This window comes from Lepisosteus platostomus, chromosome 2 (assembly GCF_059453375.1).
Source record: "Lepisosteus platostomus isolate fLepPlt1 chromosome 2, fLepPlt1.hap1, whole genome shotgun sequence".
NCBI lineage: Eukaryota > Metazoa > Chordata > Actinopteri > Semionotiformes > Lepisosteidae > Lepisosteus > Lepisosteus platostomus.
In genome coordinates, this window is record NC_142612.1 from 20,317,724 (window position 1) to 20,338,493 (window position 20,770).

A 20,770-nucleotide genomic window follows, 5' to 3' on the forward strand; every position below is an offset into this window, starting at 1 on the left:
TAAATAATCCTTGAAAGTCAAATTGCTTTATAGCTCAGCATGTGTCACATTTGTGGAACAAAGCCCTGGGCCACATATTTAGATTTTGAACAGATTAATTAAAATGCAATCCATACCTATGGAGTTTTTAATAATACATTAAAAACTGTTGATTGTAGGTTGGGCTTTTTTCATTACATGTACAACCTAATATGTAGTGGTGCGTAAAATCAGGTACACATTAACAGGAAATGATGACAGCTAAATCATATTTTCTTAATGAAATGAGACGTGCTGAATGACAAAACAAAATCCAATTAAAGTATCAAATACTTTTCTTCTATCCGTTTATTCATACAAAACAAGGAAACATTTGCACAAGCTTTCTTTTATTGTATAAGTGATGCTACAAAATGCGCAGTTCCCAGTTCTTACATTATCCTCTAATTAAACAGTGCTGATGATCTGAAGTAGGGAATAAGAAAAGTGAATTTAATAAAGATATAACAAAAACAGTTTGGATAGAGATATAGCTACCTTGTCTGATTTAAGTCTAATAATTAAATTTTGTGAATAGATTATCACCCTTGTAGTGCCTGAGAGAATATGCGATTATTACAATTAACTGTGAAAATTCCCTCTGTGTGTCTCAATCCAATTCAACACCCACCACAAAACACATTCATATCGGTATTCAACAGGGAAGAACCAACAAATTACAGGACAAATCCACTTACTGCAATTACATGTTCACTCAAATTGAAATAGTGAAAGAAAAAAGGTTATTTTAAATGGTAGGTAATATTTAGCAAGTCTACCTTTGCCAAGCATTCGCTTTGCTCACAGACCTCGAATCAGCAGCAGACAACTTTACCAATAATTAAATTTTAAAATATTAATTTAGAATACAGTCAACATTGAATGATTAGCATAGACAAAACTATACAATGGCACCAATTAGTATAACCACAGACGGACCTGAATAAAGCAAAACATTGCCATAAACTCACTGGTTGCTGGTTTCTGTTATACCTACTCAATAGAAAACTGAATATGCAATTCATGACTAACAGGCAGGTCAATGTTCTGGTTTAATCCAGGTCAGTGACTGAACCCATCACAAAGAGGACATGAACTCATGTAGCTGAAAATAACATAAAAAGACCAAGGGACAAAGTGCTATTCTGCCAATCCTACGTAAATGTGAACACAATACACACAGTAATAAATACAATAAAATGATGCATGTATATCTGTTTATGTGTGTATAACAAACATATTATTGCATATTATTGTAGTTACATGTGAACAAAGAATGCTGATTTACATGATCTTTATATGGATGCCAAAGCATAACAATAATGTTTTATGTAATACACAATATTCTGTTCAAGGGTTAAACATAAGAAGACATTTTATGACTTAACTTTTTGGCAGAAAGCTTAAAAGGGAATTAAAATGAGAAGTAGACTGGATGACTTCAGATCCATTTTCACAACTAGTGATTAGTGTGTAAATGCAGTGTGTTTATATATATATAGAAAAGCAATAATGCAAAAAGTGTATACAGTATGCAAAACTAATCTGCAATGTATATGGAGGGGTATTAAAATTACAAGCTTCCAATATTCTTTTGCTGTGTTTTAATACCTCTCAGTATACAGCATTTATAAGGGGTGGGGAAAGAGGATGTTAAAAGAACTGCATTTAAACTGAGACAAACCTCAGGGCACTGGCGCTGTTGCATAATGAGACACCGTATAAACTCCATATTTTAACTTGCACATAAAAAAAATAATATAGATAACTTTATTTTTTATTTTGATTTGCATAGACTTAAAATTACATGTGAAGAGATAAAATATAATTATTTTTGTTAATTTTACATTTTGGGTATTGTGATAGTTTTCTTTCTCACTACTGTATGCAGGATACAGTTCTTGTAGAAATCACATTTTGCTGTAGGTACTAAAGTATATACTTAAAAGGATTCCTGAATAACAAATCATCCATTTTATTAATTGGAATAATGTCTATTTTTCTCCATCACCTATGAAAGAAGAAGCACAATACATGTATACAAGGGCAACATTCAGCAGAAGAACCATATTCAACTTATTACCTTTTACCAACTCTAACATTCAGATGTTATGGAACAAAATGTCAGGCTCTGAAAAAGGTTAAGGATCTTCAAATAAAGGTTAATTGTGAGAGTTATGTGATAGACCACTTTTGCTCATTAGAAAAATGACACCACACTATTGTGATGAGCTTGTTGGTTGAACAGTCTAACCAGACAGGTTGTCACATTACTCTCTTTCACAGGAACATGTGCATAGCAGATAGCATGGCTGTCCTGTTGAAAGGTTACAAGGCTCTTAATCTGGCCAGGAGAGCCTCTACGTCATTCTCTCCTTTAGAGGGGCAGCCTCCAAGCTCAGTTTCCTTCTCTTTGCTGCTTGAACCATACTGGGTCTCTCGCTTCCCAGACGATTTGCCTCTTCCTGTAGCAGAATGAGGCTCCACCTCATAATTCAGGTCCTTGATGGCTGGTGATCTTGTCGAGTTGAAATGAATATTCTGCCGAGACCGTGACCTTTCAAAAGGTGTTTTCATGTTTTCTGCAGTAGAGAGAGACAAAATAAGTAGAAACTGAAGAGGTGATCTCATGAAAGTTTGAAAAAGGTGGTTTAAAAGGGGGGCATGTAAAACAGAGAAATCATTAAACAAATAGTAGTGTTTGCTGGAGAGGAAAAGAAGCTTTCAGTGGAAGAGGATGAAGCAAGAAGGTGTCAATCAGAAGGAGATGCAAATGACTACCAAGGGATGAAGAGATGACTAAAATAATTAAATGGAATTGTAACTAGAACCCAACAGTGGCCTGTTTTGAAGTAATACTTTTACTGAGCAAATTCAGCCTGAGGGAAAAATGGTACTGATGTAGGCAATGCATCTTTAATGCATGACTGATTTACATTTTTCATTTTCATGTTCAGCTAGACAAGTGGAATCACCATTTAGTGGTTACACTTTCACCTGCTCACCTTGGTTTTCAACAAAATATACAATACAATACCAAACACATGTGCCAGTATTTAATTCACAGAGAACCCTTCTTTTCCTTTCTGATTTTTTCCAGCATGCAACTAATATGTGACAGTGATCGTGACTTATCACCTTCTATAACAGTCTGTGGCATTGGTTTGATGATTAAATGGCTCTTGCTGATTGACTTTTTCCAAGACAGCCTGAGCAAATTCCACCTTTTTTTACTCCACATGGCTCACTGGCAATGAATGTGCATTATGAATTACAGCCCCTTAGCAGATCTCAAACTTTAAAAAAAGGAAAACTCTATATTCATGTAACCTTGAGCAGGCTCGAAAAACAGCTTCGACAAACTTGACATGACATTTAAAGTTTTTCAGTTATTCTGTAAAAGATGTTCTATCATCCCATCAGTAATGACTTTGGAGCAGAGGCAGTCACTCATGACAGTGTGTTTTATGGCTACGCTGAAAATTCTTACCAAAAACAGCTTGAACATTAAAAGGTACCTGCGGAAGATATTTACTGCAGTGTCATTTCTTGACCAGAGGCTTCTTGTGATGGATGAGTATTTTACACAGTCACTTGGACAATCTCAACAAATCTCTTGGAATAATCACCTTGAGGTCATTGCAAAGAAAATGGAGGCTTCAGTCAAATATACCTCTTCTAAAACAGAATATATATAATTTTATATACATGTCACAAATATATAAGGACACACAGTGGAAGTGAACAGGTCTTATATTCATATTTTTATGCCAATAACTCACTGTGCATGTTATTTACATTTTAAATAGTGTGAGGTTGAAAGGTGGTTAGAGTACTGTTGTATCTTGAACAAAACAGAGTTCAAATAATTATGTGATTTTATAATAAAGGCAGGTGCTCAGTGTCTGGTATTTCAGCTTAGTTAAAATTCCTAGGAGATCACCCTGAAATGATTAAGAGTATGAATACACATCCATTCAAACAGAACTGATTTTATTAAAGGCAAGACAGATTCGACCAGATTTTGTTTAAGGCAAGAAAGATATGACCAGTACTGACTGAGTACTGAAGGCTGCACAGGTGTCGACATCTTGACATTGCCAGGTTTACTTCTTATGAGGCCAACAATACATCTGGAGAACCAGTTCACCAATGCCATCAACAACCACAACCAGCCAGGCTTCGCTAGCTAACACCAGGAGCAGAAGAGCTGCAGAACATCTCTCAGCAGTATATCCAGTGAGTGTTCAGGTCTATGCATCAACTTAGCAGACATTCTGGTAATACTCAGGGAGGTGGTACATACTATCTTGTCATGTTTTCAATTTGATAGTGTGCCAGTCATTGTGCAGCCTTATCATGAATCTTTGATCACAATTTCTGTAACAGTGTTTGACAAATGAGCTCAATTCTAGATGTTTTGTTTAGAAAGTAGGATACAGATTATTTAAAACATTTTTGCACAACATTCTAAGTGTAAATACCAATTTGTCACATAGATACTTATAACAAATAAAAAAGGAAAAGAAAGGCTCTTTTCTCAGATTTCACAAGTAGTCGAAGTAAAAGGCTAACTGCTCTTCGGGTTTACTGTTTAATCCATGTTCATTTAGCCAGATCTCCTCCATGACTGCTGTGATCTCATTAATCTGGTTTTTCATTTGTTGCTGCAGTGATTCCTGTCTGCCTGCCTGTCTTTTTTTGTCACTTCTGATGCTCTGAGATAGTTATCTTCAGGCCACACTCATTAGCTCTGTTTACAGGCAAGATTTCCAAAAGCTTATTCTTTTCTTGTGCTATTAAGATGATGTGAGCATCAACAGATTTTTTAAAACATTACTTTAAATTATGGTTCTTTTTAATGAACAATTAACTAGACAGTTGAAAATGAAAGAACTGAAACAACCCATCTTGTGATCAGCTATTAAACCAATATGTAGACAGGGAAATTCTTAGTCTGTTATTATCATGTCTTCTATTACAGTAACCCTGATTATTCATGACTGATGTGGCCTGCCTGGAAACCTTTACAAGACCCACAACACTGAAATCCTTAGGAGAAAAAAAAGATCTAGGTTAGCTCAAAGATTTGTTTATAGAAATGGCATAACTTTTATTATCCCATAGGTATCTCACAGTGCAAGTTGAAACTGTTACTGGCTACTTAGTATAGTGGGGGTTTGTATCTTGAATGCTTTGTTATTTGTATGAGTTTTGAAGTCCCTAAGAGATACAGATTGTAATCTGGCAGTCTGGCTGCATGTGTCACAAAGAAACTATGATTAGAATCATTGAGACTCGTGCCTAAGAAGAGCGGAGGTTGCTGCAATGCTTAGACTCGTTGCTAGAGTGTAACTGGTTTTGCAGTGTCAATCAGACTGCTATGGTCTAAGATCTGTCAAATCTGCTGCACAGAGGCCATGTCTTAGATCCACTTTCTGGTTATAGAGGGTTTGTCCATTGCAGATCTGAGTTTGTGGGTGAGGGCACACAGACAGTCTGAATCCAGTGTCCATCTGCTTGTGCTACACAAAAACATATTTTACTTAACATATCACATTGTAATAACTTTTCCTGTATCTGCATTCTGTGTGGAGCACAGTGTTTTTAACAACACTACACCATACGTTAATGAATCAATAAGTTGAAACTGGTCAATTAATTTTACAAATGCAGTAATAGTAACTGTTACAATAAATTATCTTTATTGTGGTACACAGGTCTAAAAGCACACTTCATTATATTTAAGGGTGCAAAATCCTAAGAAAATACTTAAACAAATAATCGTCCCATTCTTTCTATTCATATCTTTCAAAATACATTATCATGTCTATTGCTGCTAATGCGCTTAAAGAGCAACAATTAATACGTGATTTTTTTTTCTAACTAGGAAATTTAACACCCATAAAAGTATGTGTGAAATATGCTTGTATACTTTAGGAGGAAATGCAGTACTTAATAATTTAAATGTGTTGCTATAAATACATGCAATAATTCTGTCATGCATATTCTGTAAATGACTTTTAACTGCATAATACATTAACAGTACTGTAGTTTTAATGTCACAACTAAACTGATGACAGAAACAACAAGGTTAGCATATTTGATTGTTATATTGTTCACTCACAATATATATAACACTCACTCACTTATATGACTGTTTTTTGGTAACAAATTTCAATGCCAATTTTCAGAACCTCCATAGGCTGTCTGAGCCGGCAAAGACAGGGATAAAAATAACCAGTACCTTTAGCTTCCCTAACACTTGATGAAAAGAATGCTAATTGTTAGTGATAAGGGAAATGAGAGCTCACGTGGAATCGCTCTCCATTTCCCTTCATCTACTCTGTAAAGCTGATTGCTCGGCCCAGCAAAACACTTTGTCTAGACCAACATCCGATATTAAAAGTAAAAGGTTAGGGATCATCCTGGGACTTTAATTATGCAAAAGGCAGCTAAAAACAAACCTGATCAGAAGACGCAAAGACTACGCAGAAAGGCTCCTTCACTCTCTGACAGAGGAGGTTAAGAAAACATTTATGATAAAAATTGGAGCATCTGCTGATTATAGTTGAAGCTGCAGGACACCACCATTAAATCACTGAACCGTCTTGGCAGCTTCTGGGTACTTGGACTCTGCGGGGGCTTCATTCCACTGGTAATTTACAAAGAAGGCTGCCAAAAACTGAATTAATGCCAAAAATACTTCATTATGAGAAGAAATCTCTGGTCGTTCAGACCTTGCACTGCAATCACAAAGAAGGATTTTAAATCTACTGTAGGTAATCACCTAAGCAGATGGATTTTTAGCCCTCATAAATCCCACTACTTAATAGGACTGTGAAACATTAAAACTGATACATTCTTCAAAAGAGCTATAATGCCCTTTATTGATAACTAAACTTAATTTTATGATCCATTTAGCCTGTAGCTCATTCATCTCTTTCAACAGTACTTACCCTTTATTTAACTACTTTTGGGGAAAGGCTGATGACACCCAAAGACAAGGTCAGGTTGGAATTCAGCTTAATTCTATAAATGTGTGGAACAGACCAGAACATTTTTGCATTTAATGCTTTAATTGATATATTTATGTGTTAAAGGTGTGATTAGCTGAACAGGAACCACAAAGATTATGTGATGTGGTTGCTAAGCAAACAGGGGAACACAAAATGAGGCGGGGGTGGGGTGGGGTGGGGAGTTGAACCATAAATCAAGACGACAGTACAATTATGCCCTGAACTGTCTTGTTGAAGGACTTACAGAGCAGTGACCTGCACATTATCCCACTTCAGAACATTATTTAAACAGTAATTAAGGAAATAATTTGCAAGTCGAGTCATTTGAAAGACAGCGAATTATTTCCCTTCCCCCAGTTTCTACAGGTATCATGCTTTTGCTAGCTGTTGCATGTTTCCCCCTTTCTGTCTATGGATAAAAGATACAGGGAACAAAATCTATTAAAAAAAGAGAAAAAAAATCCACAGAAATCCACAGAGGTTTAAAGCCTGTGAGGTAACCCACAGCATGTCCTATTGTAATTCATATCAAAGCCTTCTCCACTGCTGAACTGGGATTTTTTCGCTTGATGCTATTCTCATCATGTATTTAACACCAGAATGTCTTTGTTGAAATACAGAAAGTGAATCGGTAATGCTGTTGGTAGAAAACTGCATAATTTGGGCAATGTTTTTTTCCCTATGACTGACAGGCACAGTTCTGAAATTACAGCTAACACCTTTGTTGGCATTGTATAATCACAGCGATTTACAAAGACACCAGCAAGCAATGTTAATCCTGTGCATTAATGTGTCTGAAAATTAATTTAAAAGTTGAAATGTTTTAATGCTTACTTGAACCCAAGAAGAATTTTCATCAAGTTACATTTGTCATAAAGAAGAAATACTGTAGTGAATGTGTTGAAGTCCCTCCAGTTACTAGCAATATTAAAATTATTACAAATTTGAGATTCTTTAAGTCTCCAACTGATGTAAGCAGCAAGCAGCAACAATTACATTTTATAATACATAACACATAAATTAAATTATAATGCCACATATCTGTTGTACCTGTACTTTTGCTAGGGTCTTTCTGTGACAGGTACAGAGTCGTGTCTGGACAACTGTTACTAGCCACACTGGATTGTGAAGTTCTATTTTGATCTTTCACCTTTAGGTACCTTTGGTTGGATGGTCTATAATGTGGAGAGGATTTATAAGGTAAGTTTGAAAGGTCTAGACTACACAAGTCAAAGCTTAGCATGTGTGTAAGATGTATGCTATAGCTAGGTAATAATGTCCTGCTGCCATTTGTTTCTGATCTTGCCATTATATCTGCTTGTGGTTTTTCTTCTTATAATTCTGTTGTAATACAGTATGAAAAATAAACTACAAACTGTAATATGACTGAAATCTAGAAAAGAAAACCATATTTGTCCAGATGTTTTAAACATATTTAAAAAGCCGAGGGGCTCAGATGATAAAGAAACAATCTCCATCCTGAGCTCTTTAAAGTTTAAGAGTGAAATGCATGACTAGTATAGATGCTACAGTTAAAATTTGCTGCCCTAAAGTCTTAACCCTACCCACTGAATGCAAAACACATGTGAAGCATGAAATCTTATTATTACGCTTTAGTGGGTGAACTGATTTTAAAATAAGATTCACTTAAAGCAGTAGCTGCTAGATGTACTGTGCCTAACTGAAATATATATATTTGGAGCTAGCTGGAACATTTAAACGAGTATGAGTTGGCAGCACAGACATTGCAAATATGCTACTGTGTCATTTTTGGAAAGAGAGTGAAAAAAATGTGTGACCGATTAGTTAGTGAACAAGGTTAATCAGGGAGAACAACCCTGAACCACCATTCCAATCAATCCTTTATCACTGCCACTACTGACCCAAAACCTTAAGTGGGTTGCACTGACTGGAGCACATGAAGCTGCAGATGGTCATTTTCGCAACATGACAGACATTCTTGCTTTATGCTAATCTTATTTACACGGTGTGTAATGGAGTGAAGATGTCTGTTCAGCTTTTGATTACTTAATTCTCAGGTCTATTTCCTGAACATTACAGCTGCAGTTACAGTGAGGAACATATACAAAACAATAGGCTAGTGGAAAAAAAACTGGCATCAATTCAAAGAAAGTTAAGGATGTTTTCATACTTGCAGACCAGACTCCATCTGGGTCCAAGATTATACCTGGGCCTTGAACTGAGATGAGAAGTGCTGCGTAAGTGTAAAACAAAGTGTGAGGTGTGAAGCCTCTTTAAAACCATGGTCTAAACTAAGTATATCTATAACAAATGCAATGAAATTCCTTTATATTTATAAATTTAGAATTGATAACTGTGTTGTTCATAACTTTGCTTCCAGATGAACCCTGTGACGGTACATGGAGCAGAATGAAGACATGTAGGCACACTCCTCTGACTTGTCCAGTGAGACCTTCACCTTTTAACGTGCACCAGATGAAAGAGAGGTTCGGCAGTCAAGAAGTTGCGGGTGTTGTTGTATGAGAGCGAATACCATACAACCTTCAATGGAGCTGAGCCATTTGGGGAAAGTGCTGCCACTTGTGAAATCCAAAATCAGTTAATGACATGCCCCAGTCTCAGGCCTACAATTGAAGTGCACAAGCTGAACTCAGTCTAGCGCTTACCACTTGAGCCACTAAAAAGGCTAAATAAATACATGTCTGATCCAACAAAATTATGCGGTCTGAAGAATTTAAATGTTAATTCCATAAACCCAATTTAATTAGCGGTTTAATTTACAAAATGAGTTATTATTATTTTTATTAATTTCTATTATTCTAATATTTCTAACTATATTTCTATTATAATTCATCTGTGAATTATCATGTAAAGCTTATTGAACAATGCAATGACACTTCCTTTATTAAACTTGAGCTTGATCCAAATATATTAAAAGGTGGGTACACTCATCAATAAAACAAAACTTTTAAATATCTTAACATGAAATTACCTGTGTAAAGTGAACAACCATTAACCTTGTCCAACATGTTAATTGTAATTGAATAATAAAAATGATACTGATAAAGGTTTCTCCATTGTTCCATATCAATCCTGTAGGAATTTTATAAAAGCTTTTCAAAAGGGTCAAGATTTCAGCAAAGCATGGCTGTTTTCTTGACAAATCCCCAACTTACATTAAGCACCGACCATTCATTTTCTCTTGTTCAATCAGCCCACATCCTGAGATGGGTCTCTGCCAACCAGGTCAACCTTCTCTTGCCTCAGATATGTGGTTTCATACTAGATAAAATTTTCATCTGAACAACCAATCAGGTCAGAATGTCAGTGTGCAAGCACAATCTAGATAAGTACCACTTAAACAAAATGTAAGTTCAATATACCACCAGGTTCTGTTGAAAAAAATCTTTTAAATCCCCTGCAAATTAATTTAAACCTGTCACATATTTATGTCTTTCCTGAATTCTTTGAAAATATATGAATATGTATATCCAGATTACTCACACTAACAACAGGGTGTCTAGAACACCCACTCTGCTGTCAACAGTGTGAAGGGTAATATTGATTACTGTCTAGTTTGGGTTCCCGTATATGGTAATTGTCAGCTAGTTAACCATATACAAGAAAAAACACCTTTAAAAAGTTGTAATAAACTAGATACATACCTGTATACTCTGTACACAAACATATATACACATTTATCAGTGGCATCATTTCTAAATTTATGAAACAATATATTCTAGTGTGTCACTCCAGAGAATATAGATTTATTAGTTAATTAGACAGGGGTAAATATTTTTGTCTTTCATGACAGTATGGCACACATTGATTGGAGGGTTTTATTGTCTGCAGGATGTTAAAAAAGGGGTCAAAGTATAAATAAGTGTTAAACAATTGGCCTGCATGTAATCCAGAAGTAATATGTATATTAGTTCCTCTATTTTTCTTTTAGACATAGTAAATTCCCCCCTAAAAACTGTGATTGTTATAATCTTCTACTGAATTTTGTCCAGTATATTTTGGTTCTGATTTTCACTTTGATTCACAACATTTCCTACTTTATATGGAAACCTATTTCGACAGCTTTCAATATGCACATCTACTTCTGTGAGACTTACTTATAAATTCAAAACAGCCTAGAGTCATGTTCCATATTTCATTCAAGTTGAATATTTAAAAAGATCAACCCACTCAAAAACCTATAAAACCTTTCTTACTGGGTCTACTGTCCTATAAATAAAATTTCACATGCCATATCGTATTAAAGCTAGCCTCATCATGCATCTACCAGAGAGAAACAATAATGTTCAAGTTAAAAGCCAGTCCACTAGAATATTGTACATTTTCAAATGTGTCTTTTCACGTGACACAGGCATGAAAGTAGTTGTGCTGTAGAAATTACACTTTATCTGAGATATAGAGTAAATTCCACACAATTCGTATAAGGGAATAAGCTGTTTGACGGACATTAAAGAGTTGCAACAATACTCAGCATTAAAGATAAATATTTGTGTGGGTTTATGAGCTTTGATACCAACAAATTTGAGATTCTTTCCAAAATCACCTCACCACATTGCTCACTTTTAACTGAATTCTGTAGTTGGTTTGTATACCTTGATTGCTTTTTTTGTTAACGTTCGTTTGTTTTATTTTCAACAATCGTTTCTTGTCAGCCTTTTACATTTGTCAATAGAGAAACTAAATGACATGGTCTTCTTGTTCAAGCTCCTCTTGTTTTTTTTCTCTTGTAACTTGACTTTTGTCCATTGCCAATATCCTTTTTTTGTCTATTGCTCTAAAGAAATCAAGATTTTTTTTACCTGATTTGGCTTATCAAATTTTGATTTGATTTGTGAGGTTTTCATTGGTCTGGAGATAGCACTGATTTGCCTAAATCATAACTAAACTTTAAGCTATATATTCTAACACTCTATGTTTATTGCTCCCTCATAGTGTCTACAACATAAAATGAGGCGTTAAAAAAACATTTTCATAAGTATCTTCTTCAGACTTAGTGCTTCCCATTTTATACAAAGGAAGCTAGTTTCCAATCCCCATCGACAGTATCCTCTGCCTGGGGCAATCTGGGCTCCTTTTCTCACTTTTTTGTATGTCCGGAATTAGGTTGAAGAAACATATCCTTTCTTGTTTATCCATTATTCTAATTTGGAACATGTTAAGATTTATTTCATGCTGAAAAGAACAGAAAAGAAACAGTGTTTCGGCTGTGGAGCCTTCTTCTTTTCTGCTCTTTTCAGCATGAAATAAACTTAACTTGTTCCTTTGCAGCCCACGTATGCTGACGCAGCTACCTACTTGAACTATATTATTTTAATTAGGTATATTCACTATTCACAATTTGTCTCGCTAGATGAAGATTGTAATCTGGACCTCTATCTGCAATAGAAGATCTGGCTGGCTACTCTAGTTAGTTACTGATGTTGTATAGTGAGCCTCCACATCCCCCTGATCGCATGAATGATCGCTGTTGCGGATGTCATGTCAAAGTCTTGTTACATAGGGCTTTCCTTCTTGCTGTTTGAATGTATTTTACTTGTGTACTGTTATTTTTGGAGAAAAAAACATTTTTCACACAAAAATCAAAAGGTGTGATTTAAAACTAACAGCTTAATAGTAACAGTTTGTGTTTGTGCTTTAAGAATAACTATGACTACAAAGATACAAACAATGTAGGTAAAAGGGGTACAGTAGTTACACAGTTATGGCTGAAGTAGTATACTGTATGTTACAATAAAAACATGTAAAAGGCTAAGCGAAAGACACGTACATTTCAGTTTATTCTAAATTGAAATGAAATGCACTAAATAGCATTCATCAATAAACAGATACATTTTATATATTTGTAACCATAATGGAAGAGTTCCTGTTTTCATTTGTCTCACTTCTTAGTCAAAAAGGATACAATGTCTAATACAGAGACTGCCGAACAACACAGTGTGTAAGATTATCTTCAAACGGGGCTAATCTTACAGTCTCAGACTGGAGACTGCACCAGGTGATGCTCCCAGCTGTGTGCAAAGTGAAAGAAATGATAGGGCTAGTCTGTGCTAGGTTAGGCACACACTCCCACATTACTTTCAAGGAAACAGCAATAAGACTTTATTGCTTCAAGACAGCACACATTGTAAAGCTCCTACAATAAAGATTCAAGAAATATATCCTGCAGAGACACTGATTTGTTGAATGTGTCATTTGACTTTTGTTCCTGTCTGAGGAGAAAAATTTAGGATAATATTTTTGCAATTATTTAGGTAAGGCTCATAATGAAATAGATAGAATGATACATGTTTATTTCTAAAAACATACAATGAAGATTACCAGTTAATTCCATCTGGCTCATTGCAGAAATATAATCAGAGGGAAAAATAAACTCAATTAGAACAATGCAAAACACGTGGAATAAGTGTATTTTGATTCATATACATGTAAGTGGACTATAGAAAACATGTTTGACAGTCCCGCCAAAACAAATACAGTTAATGTAAAAGATCTAATAGGGTTAGTTTTACTGTTGTTCTTTACTTAAAACCTATTTATTGACTCCAAAAAGATGCCTTTTAAACAGTCTGAAGTTTGTGTGACATGGGTATTAAGGTTATATGTGCTCTTACATTCTTCTTAAAAAATCCATTAGAAAAGTTTACATCCTGACTTGTCCTGAATCATTTATCCATTTCATAAGTCTGACTTTCTTTGGAGTAATTAGGCAGAATGTTAAGCTTTATTGAAGGTCATGGATATTCTGTTTTTAAAAAAAGACATTAACCAGCAGTCTCATATGCCTGTTGTCTAGAAAGGAATTGACAAGTCTAACTGAGCCAGGCAATTAAAAAGATGTGCACCACTACCCTTTTCATGAAACTAAAATGTAAAACAAATGTATTATTTTTAAATCGGTCCAAAGTGCAAATCAGCCTCAATCAAGTTATGCCCTGAAATCATTCTAAATTAAGAATGCTTCACATCATTGTAGGGTAGTTTACATTTACTGTATAGTGCCTTGTAAAAGTATTCATGCCGTTGCAGTTTTATCATTTTGATGCTTTTTAAAGCTTGTAGTCATGAAACTTTGAAGTAGCAATTAATGTGTTCTATAGACAACCTGCTCCACACACTCATTTCTATCCATAAAGGCCTAAGTTTACAACTCTAATCAAATTTCTTATGGCAAAGAGCTACATAATATAAAAGGCAAAAATTATCTTAAAACCTACCAAGAATATTATCATAAGAGAAGAATAAAGCAAAGGGCATACTGATTTGAATGCTGCTGCAATTCTTTTTCTTACATGATGTGAAGCACTACCTTTGGTTATTCAAAAGTTTTCACTAAACATTTCTACTCTTCTTATTAAGCTATTATAATGGAAAGACAAGACTAACATTTCTCAAAATCTGGTTCTCTGTTTCTGTTTATATCAAACCAATCTACTAAATTTTGGGGGAATTCCAAGTCAAAATCATATTTGTGTGTACTTTCTCCAGGAGTTACCTTTTATACAGTATATCTAGAAACAGATGGTACTGACCATTCAAGCTGTCAGAATATGTTGTACAAGAAGTCTTCTTTTTATTAGCACTTTGGAATAAAATATACTGAAATATGCATTACTAACATACATGTATAAAATATATGTATAAAGTGGGGTTCAATAAAAAAATGAAACATTTTTGAAGCTTGTGTTTAGAAGAGACAACAGTCAGATGAACAATGACCTCTAAGGCTCTCATGCAGGACTTGGAAAGTTTTGTAATACATGACACTTTAACATGTCCTTTTGCACAGTGCTTTACAGTTAGATAATTTACTGATATTTTTATTCATTTGAGCACTCTACTATCAACATGCTATGCATTGTGTTGCATGTAGCATTCAAGCTAAAATAATATCTGACATACACCTGAGTAAAAACAAATAGACGTAAACTACTACTATCAGGAGTTAATGAGTTCAAATCTTATTGGAGTATTGTCCCCAAAAGAAATTACATACATCTGAAAACATTGTGACGATCCTGATGTAATCAAATGCAAGGCAATGTATGGTACATTCTAACATAATATTTATACACCTACCAAATAACATTATAGGGAGATATCTTTACTTTAACTAATATATAACTTCTGACTAAACTATCAAAATAGGTTCCACCTCTATTACTACACACAGTATAACACCCCTTAAAAATGGGAACAATTAATTATATGTTTGTGCCTATTCAGTTTTGAAGTGAAGTTTTTTTGTCTAATAGATAATATTGCAATTTTCTGTACAGTAAGAAAACATTGAATAGTTTTTCTATGGTAGGTTTACCGTAGGTGTTAGGCTCAATACGTATCCAAAATCCTTTATGTAATATACTGCACTGTAAAAATATAAAAATGTGACTTACATTTTACAAAATATAAAACTTACAAAATATAAAAATGTAATTCTTACTTAGGATTCAGGTTACGTGGCTGGCTCAGTCTATGTCTGTATATGTAAGGTGATGCTGACAATCGTCATTACATTTTTTAACTTTGATGTTAGAAATATACTGAAATGTAGCTACTATGTTGCCTGCATTTATGGCACAACTGTAATTACTAACAGGTTTATGTTCTCGGCAATGTCAGTTACACTGTAACCAAATTCTTGAAAATATATTGAGGGAAAGGCCACAGAAATTCAACTTCAGATTAATTGTTCTGTTTTGAGTTTGTTTTTTGTAAAGAAAAAAGGTATCCTATGGGGTTAAGAGACAGATTTGAACATGAAGAAAATATATTTTAGCTTTATCTCAAAAGATCTTACTTTACCCATAGGAAGAGACCAACACCAAAGTGCAGCCATTATGTGCCAGGAGCTCCACTACGCAGTAGATCAGTTAGAGAACTTACAGATTGTATATACTATACAATATACTGTACCCTGGACACAGGGGGGAACACCCCTTTTTCTTTGTAAAGTGGCAGGTGAATGTGGACTTCTGAAGAATAAAGTACAACTCTGTAAATCCTAAGAACCCTATTTGGTATTTTTTTATTTAGCTTTTCGTTGAGAACTATTTTAAAATCTCATCTGTCTGTTCCCTGGAAATTTCCTCTGGCATTTAAAGACCCTAAACCTCCAATTTATCAACATTATAAAAAGTCCTGTATTGTACTGTCAGATAATGAGAGATAATTTATATTATGGACTGGAAACACCTTTAGGAAGAAATACAGAAACATCAAAGTCTAATTTGATGTTAGACAGCGCCCTTCTTGAGCACTTTGCCTTTAATTATGTAACCAATACCCCGGCAAGACAGAAAAATAATTCGAAAGTCAGACATAAACCACGCAGACTAGACACTCCACAGGAGCAAATTCAACTGCACTGCTGTGAAACTCATTTTATCTGTGAAACAACAGATGTGGCAAGTATCTTCTTTGATCATACACAACATAAAAGGAAGGTGAAAACTAAGGCGCTGTTTTCCCTTCAGTGGGATGCTGATTACCTGCTTTCACAGCCATATAAGCTTGTTTACTTGAAGCAGGCCTGCCTCATAATTTACACATAACAAATTATGTGGAGTGAAGATTCATGTTCTGCTGGAATAGTACTTTTTTCTGCTGAGTGTGTAAGACAATAATTAAAACTAATCTTTGTTTATCCACTGTTTTTGAAGCTTAGTGCATTTTAAACACAAGCAGATTAGTTAACAGTGCTTATGAAACTGCTGAAGGAGAAGACTTCTATTCAGTGCCCAACACAACAAGAAAGATGATTCCTCTTAAAAAACAGGCACAAAAACAAAATTGGAAAATCCAGTGTCCTATCAAATCTTTTCAAGGCTTCTAAGTTTGTTTCTTCTTTCCACTCCAAGCTAATTGTTCATATTTGGATAAAAATAATAATTATTACAATAAATAATACATTACGTATACAATGTCTTCTGGTCATTATTTGCATTCTATTAAAATTTGGTATTGCCAGTTGTGGTTTTTATGTATTAGCTCCTGACTGCCAACTTTACACCAACACACAGAGTATAAGGAAATCAAAGCCCCATACAGGATGTTTAGAGCAGTTTGATGGAGAAACTTGCCGCTCCACATCAAAACTACAAGTCCCCAGGAGGATGCAATGGTCGCTGTGTTTGCTGAGAGCTGAGACGGCCCTTGTGCCACGTTTCTATCCTAACCTCAGTGGAGCTCAGCTAATTGTGTGCTGGCAAGAAACCCCCGTCAAGTTAGCTTGAACCAAACTGAGCAAAACATGTGCTGAGGTGAGCGCCTTTACCATCTCATTCATTCTGGATGTCCATTTTTCATTTGTAAATGTACAGTCGTGGGACTTTAGAGATTCTGAAATATGCTTCCAAATATACTAAACTACAAACATGCAAAATTTGAGAATGTACTGTGTGCACCTTTTGTGAAACAATTTGTACATCCTGAATCATACTAATTTAATATCCATAATTCAAATTCTAATGCGGTATAGTAAAACCATCTGTGAAAATATGCCAGTAAGTAAGTTGTAGATGGTAAGCTCTACTCTCTGTACAGTGTTGCAAACTACTGTTATTGCACCAAGATCAAACTACCGATTAATGAGTGTTATCTTCCATTACTAGCAATGATAGCTGTATACTATTATTCCAGGAAAGATTCTTAAAGACACGTGGCTAATAGTGTGACTTATGGTGTTCTATACCAGGAATGCTTAGGTAAGACATGATGTGTGTGCTATGTAATTATCATGCTTGGAAAGAATGACACTGAACAGCAAATAGTGGCATAATAACTGGTTGCAAACCATCAACTGAGCACTGTAAAACACGTGATTGTACTTGATGCCCCCAGAGATGGTAAGCAATTGCAAAATGAAAAATCCTAACAGCCTCTTTCTTCAACACAGTTATCAAACTAAAAAGCAATCCTAGCAGGTACCTCTACTTGCACAAAGCTATTTTATTCACATAAATATCCATGTATTTCCATCTTCAATTACAACCAAGCTGGTAGGCCAAGTTGAACATTTTTATTTTTTAATTTCTCCTTCGTTATATGTTAATCAAGCAGGTATCATAAAATGCAAAGGAACATGGTGTGAATGTAAATTGAAGACTTGCGTTTGAGTGTTCTTCTTGACTTCCAGCATACGCAAGCCTTTGGTATCATTAACAATATTGACGAATATATTAAAAATGTCCAATAAAAATATAACAGCATTTTAATCTTCAGTGTTTAACGTTAAACTTTCGCAGGTTTGTGATAAAAACTCACCTCAGTGCTCAGTACCAAAGATCAGGTAGGTGAAACTACCTAAAATGTACATATAATTCAATAACACATGCATTAAAATTTCCTCTCGAACAGTTAAAAGATGCTTCATGCATAATTTTCCATTAATATTATGAAATATGCTTAGATTCAAAATAGAGAGACAAGAAATCTTAACTCATTTCTTAGCCTTTGAGCATTTGTTCCATCTTCAGAACACCACAATATAATAATGCAGCACAGGTTTGGAAATATAAACATTAATTAATGCAGTTAATGGGAACTACAACAGCAGCATTCACTTTCAAAACCTGTAACAATGTCAGTGAAATCACATAACTGCAATGCTCACTGATGCTGGCAGACTGTCAATAATATTTACAGATAGTTCTTTGCAAAGTTTACAAAAAATATGCATCTTATTGCAGAAAGTTAACCATGTTTGGCAAAATACTTTATAGCACCCTAAATCTTTACAACTTTTCAAAAGCTATGATATCATGCTTCCTAGGAGGTATTGAAAATAATTCTTACAGTGTCACTTTATTTTAGAAGGGATTCACCTCCAACCCAGGCACCAGTACATGTATGTTGGGGATGGCTAGATAAAAGGGATTTGTTTATGTGTTTTCCCATTAACAGTACTATAAATACTATAAACAGTAAGTACTATAACTAAAAGATTGGGTTTGCTCTTGGAGAAGAGATGAGGTATTAGGTATCTGGCTGGAAATTTCTAGACCTTGACCTGTAGCTCATCTTATGATGTGATGAAGTTTACAAAAGTCAAGAGAAAGTATTTACGCAGGAGAGCCAAAAAAAAAAAGAGCCAAGACAGGACCAATTATTTTAGGCCGATAGCCCAGTCTTTGCTTTGGATCCCTCTATGATGAACTGAAACCAGTTATTGAATATTGGAGGAACTTAAACAAAATTTAGGGTATTGAATGCATTGTCAATTTGCTTGACCTATTTAAATTATTTTAAATCTGCAACACAAAATCTGTCACACTTCTCTATTAAATGCATTTTTATTAGGGATAAAATCTGGTTGGAATTACAGAAAAGTTGTTTCCTTTTTAGCACTGGTTAAGAGAACAGGCTCCGGTGTGGAGATATCTTTAATCAAAACAGTAATATTTACCCTTACAAAGATTTGTGTCCAGTTCTAAGTGCATCAGATTTATCAGTGTTAGGAATGCAGGTGAGAAGGGTGAATGTACAGTGATGAACTCCTATTGAAAATAGCAGTTTGTAAATATTAGCTTATGTGCTTTATGTCTTCTGTTTGTGCTAGCTAGTATAATAAATATTTGTTTTTTAAGCTATTCCCTCTTCATTTCTCCACCACCAAACTGCAAGAAGATTAAAGGAGTCATATAAACTTGCAAAGTATTACCTCATAAGAGGTGGTTATTCTTTAAAAAATAATTGCATTTAAGATGCTGCCATGAAACATTCATTGAACACTATTACAAAGAATATAGTTTGAAGTACTATACTGTACATCTGTTTACAATAAATTACGTGTTATTATTGTCCATGTAAAAAGTTCTCACAATCCAGATATTTATTTGAAATTTATTTCTGACTACGTTATCGATTTAAAGCTGCAGTTTTTGTAAGTCATGTCCATTACCTTTATTCATTATAGACATAAACATGAATCAAGCTCACTATATTACACAGTAATGCCTGTATCAATGGACCTTTCTGAAGATCTTACTCATTGTTAAAGCAATCAAAAAGCAGCAAAGAATGAAATGGTGATTGAATTATTTCAGAATTTATAAAAATAGCCAATACAGTATCACAAGAAATGTACAGAGAAAAAAATAACTCATCCAAACATTTTTCAACCATTTTATCCAATTCAGGGTCGTGAGGGAGCCAGACCTACCACGGGAAGCAATGGTTGCAAGACAAAGTACACCCTGGAAGCTACACACTTCATCGCAGAAAATTAACTCATTTATTAACAGTTTAAGTTAGATTATAGATAGAATACAGATTAATCTTTTCTTTGCAATTATTTTTTATCATGTGAGAAAATTATGAATTCTCTCACAATGCAAGGTAAAACTATTTTCACTGTACAATACTCCTACAAATAAAAAAAAACTTAGCTAGAAATCACATTCTTTCATTTTGAGTAGACGTCAGTGGACCAAAAATTGGGAAAATAATATTTATTTTTTTCAGACCATACCCTACATTGGCCCATATGGCCTGTTAATAAAAGGTTGATTTAATTCAGCAACTGTACTAGGAGCAGCCAATTACTTGCACCACTCTGTAATATTTCAAAACTTCTGACAGGCTTGATTTGAAGTTTCAAGTCATTTTGCTTAACAACTAAAAGGTTTTATTATTCTCCCTAGGGAACACAGTAGGAGAGTTCCTTACATTTCTTTAAGTGCATAGTATGAAGAATAATCCATGCTCTTCTAAAAAATAAATCTGCAGATATT

At 34.6% G+C, this 20,770-nt stretch overlaps 1 protein-coding gene across 1 annotated transcript in view; it reads right to left on the reverse strand.

The window, feature by feature from the left end:
- Positions 1 to 351: 351 nt before the first annotated feature.
- The window catches only part of diaph3 (diaphanous-related formin 3), a 459,783-nt gene continuing 439,364 nt past the window's right edge, over positions 352 to 20,770 (reverse strand). Inside the window, exon 29 of the mRNA XM_088603117.1 lies at positions 352 to 2,600. Coding sequence (XP_088459243.1) covers positions 2,347 to 2,600 — 254 coding nt within the window. The 3' untranslated portion in view covers positions 352 to 2,346. The remainder of the gene's footprint in view (positions 2,601 to 20,770) is intronic.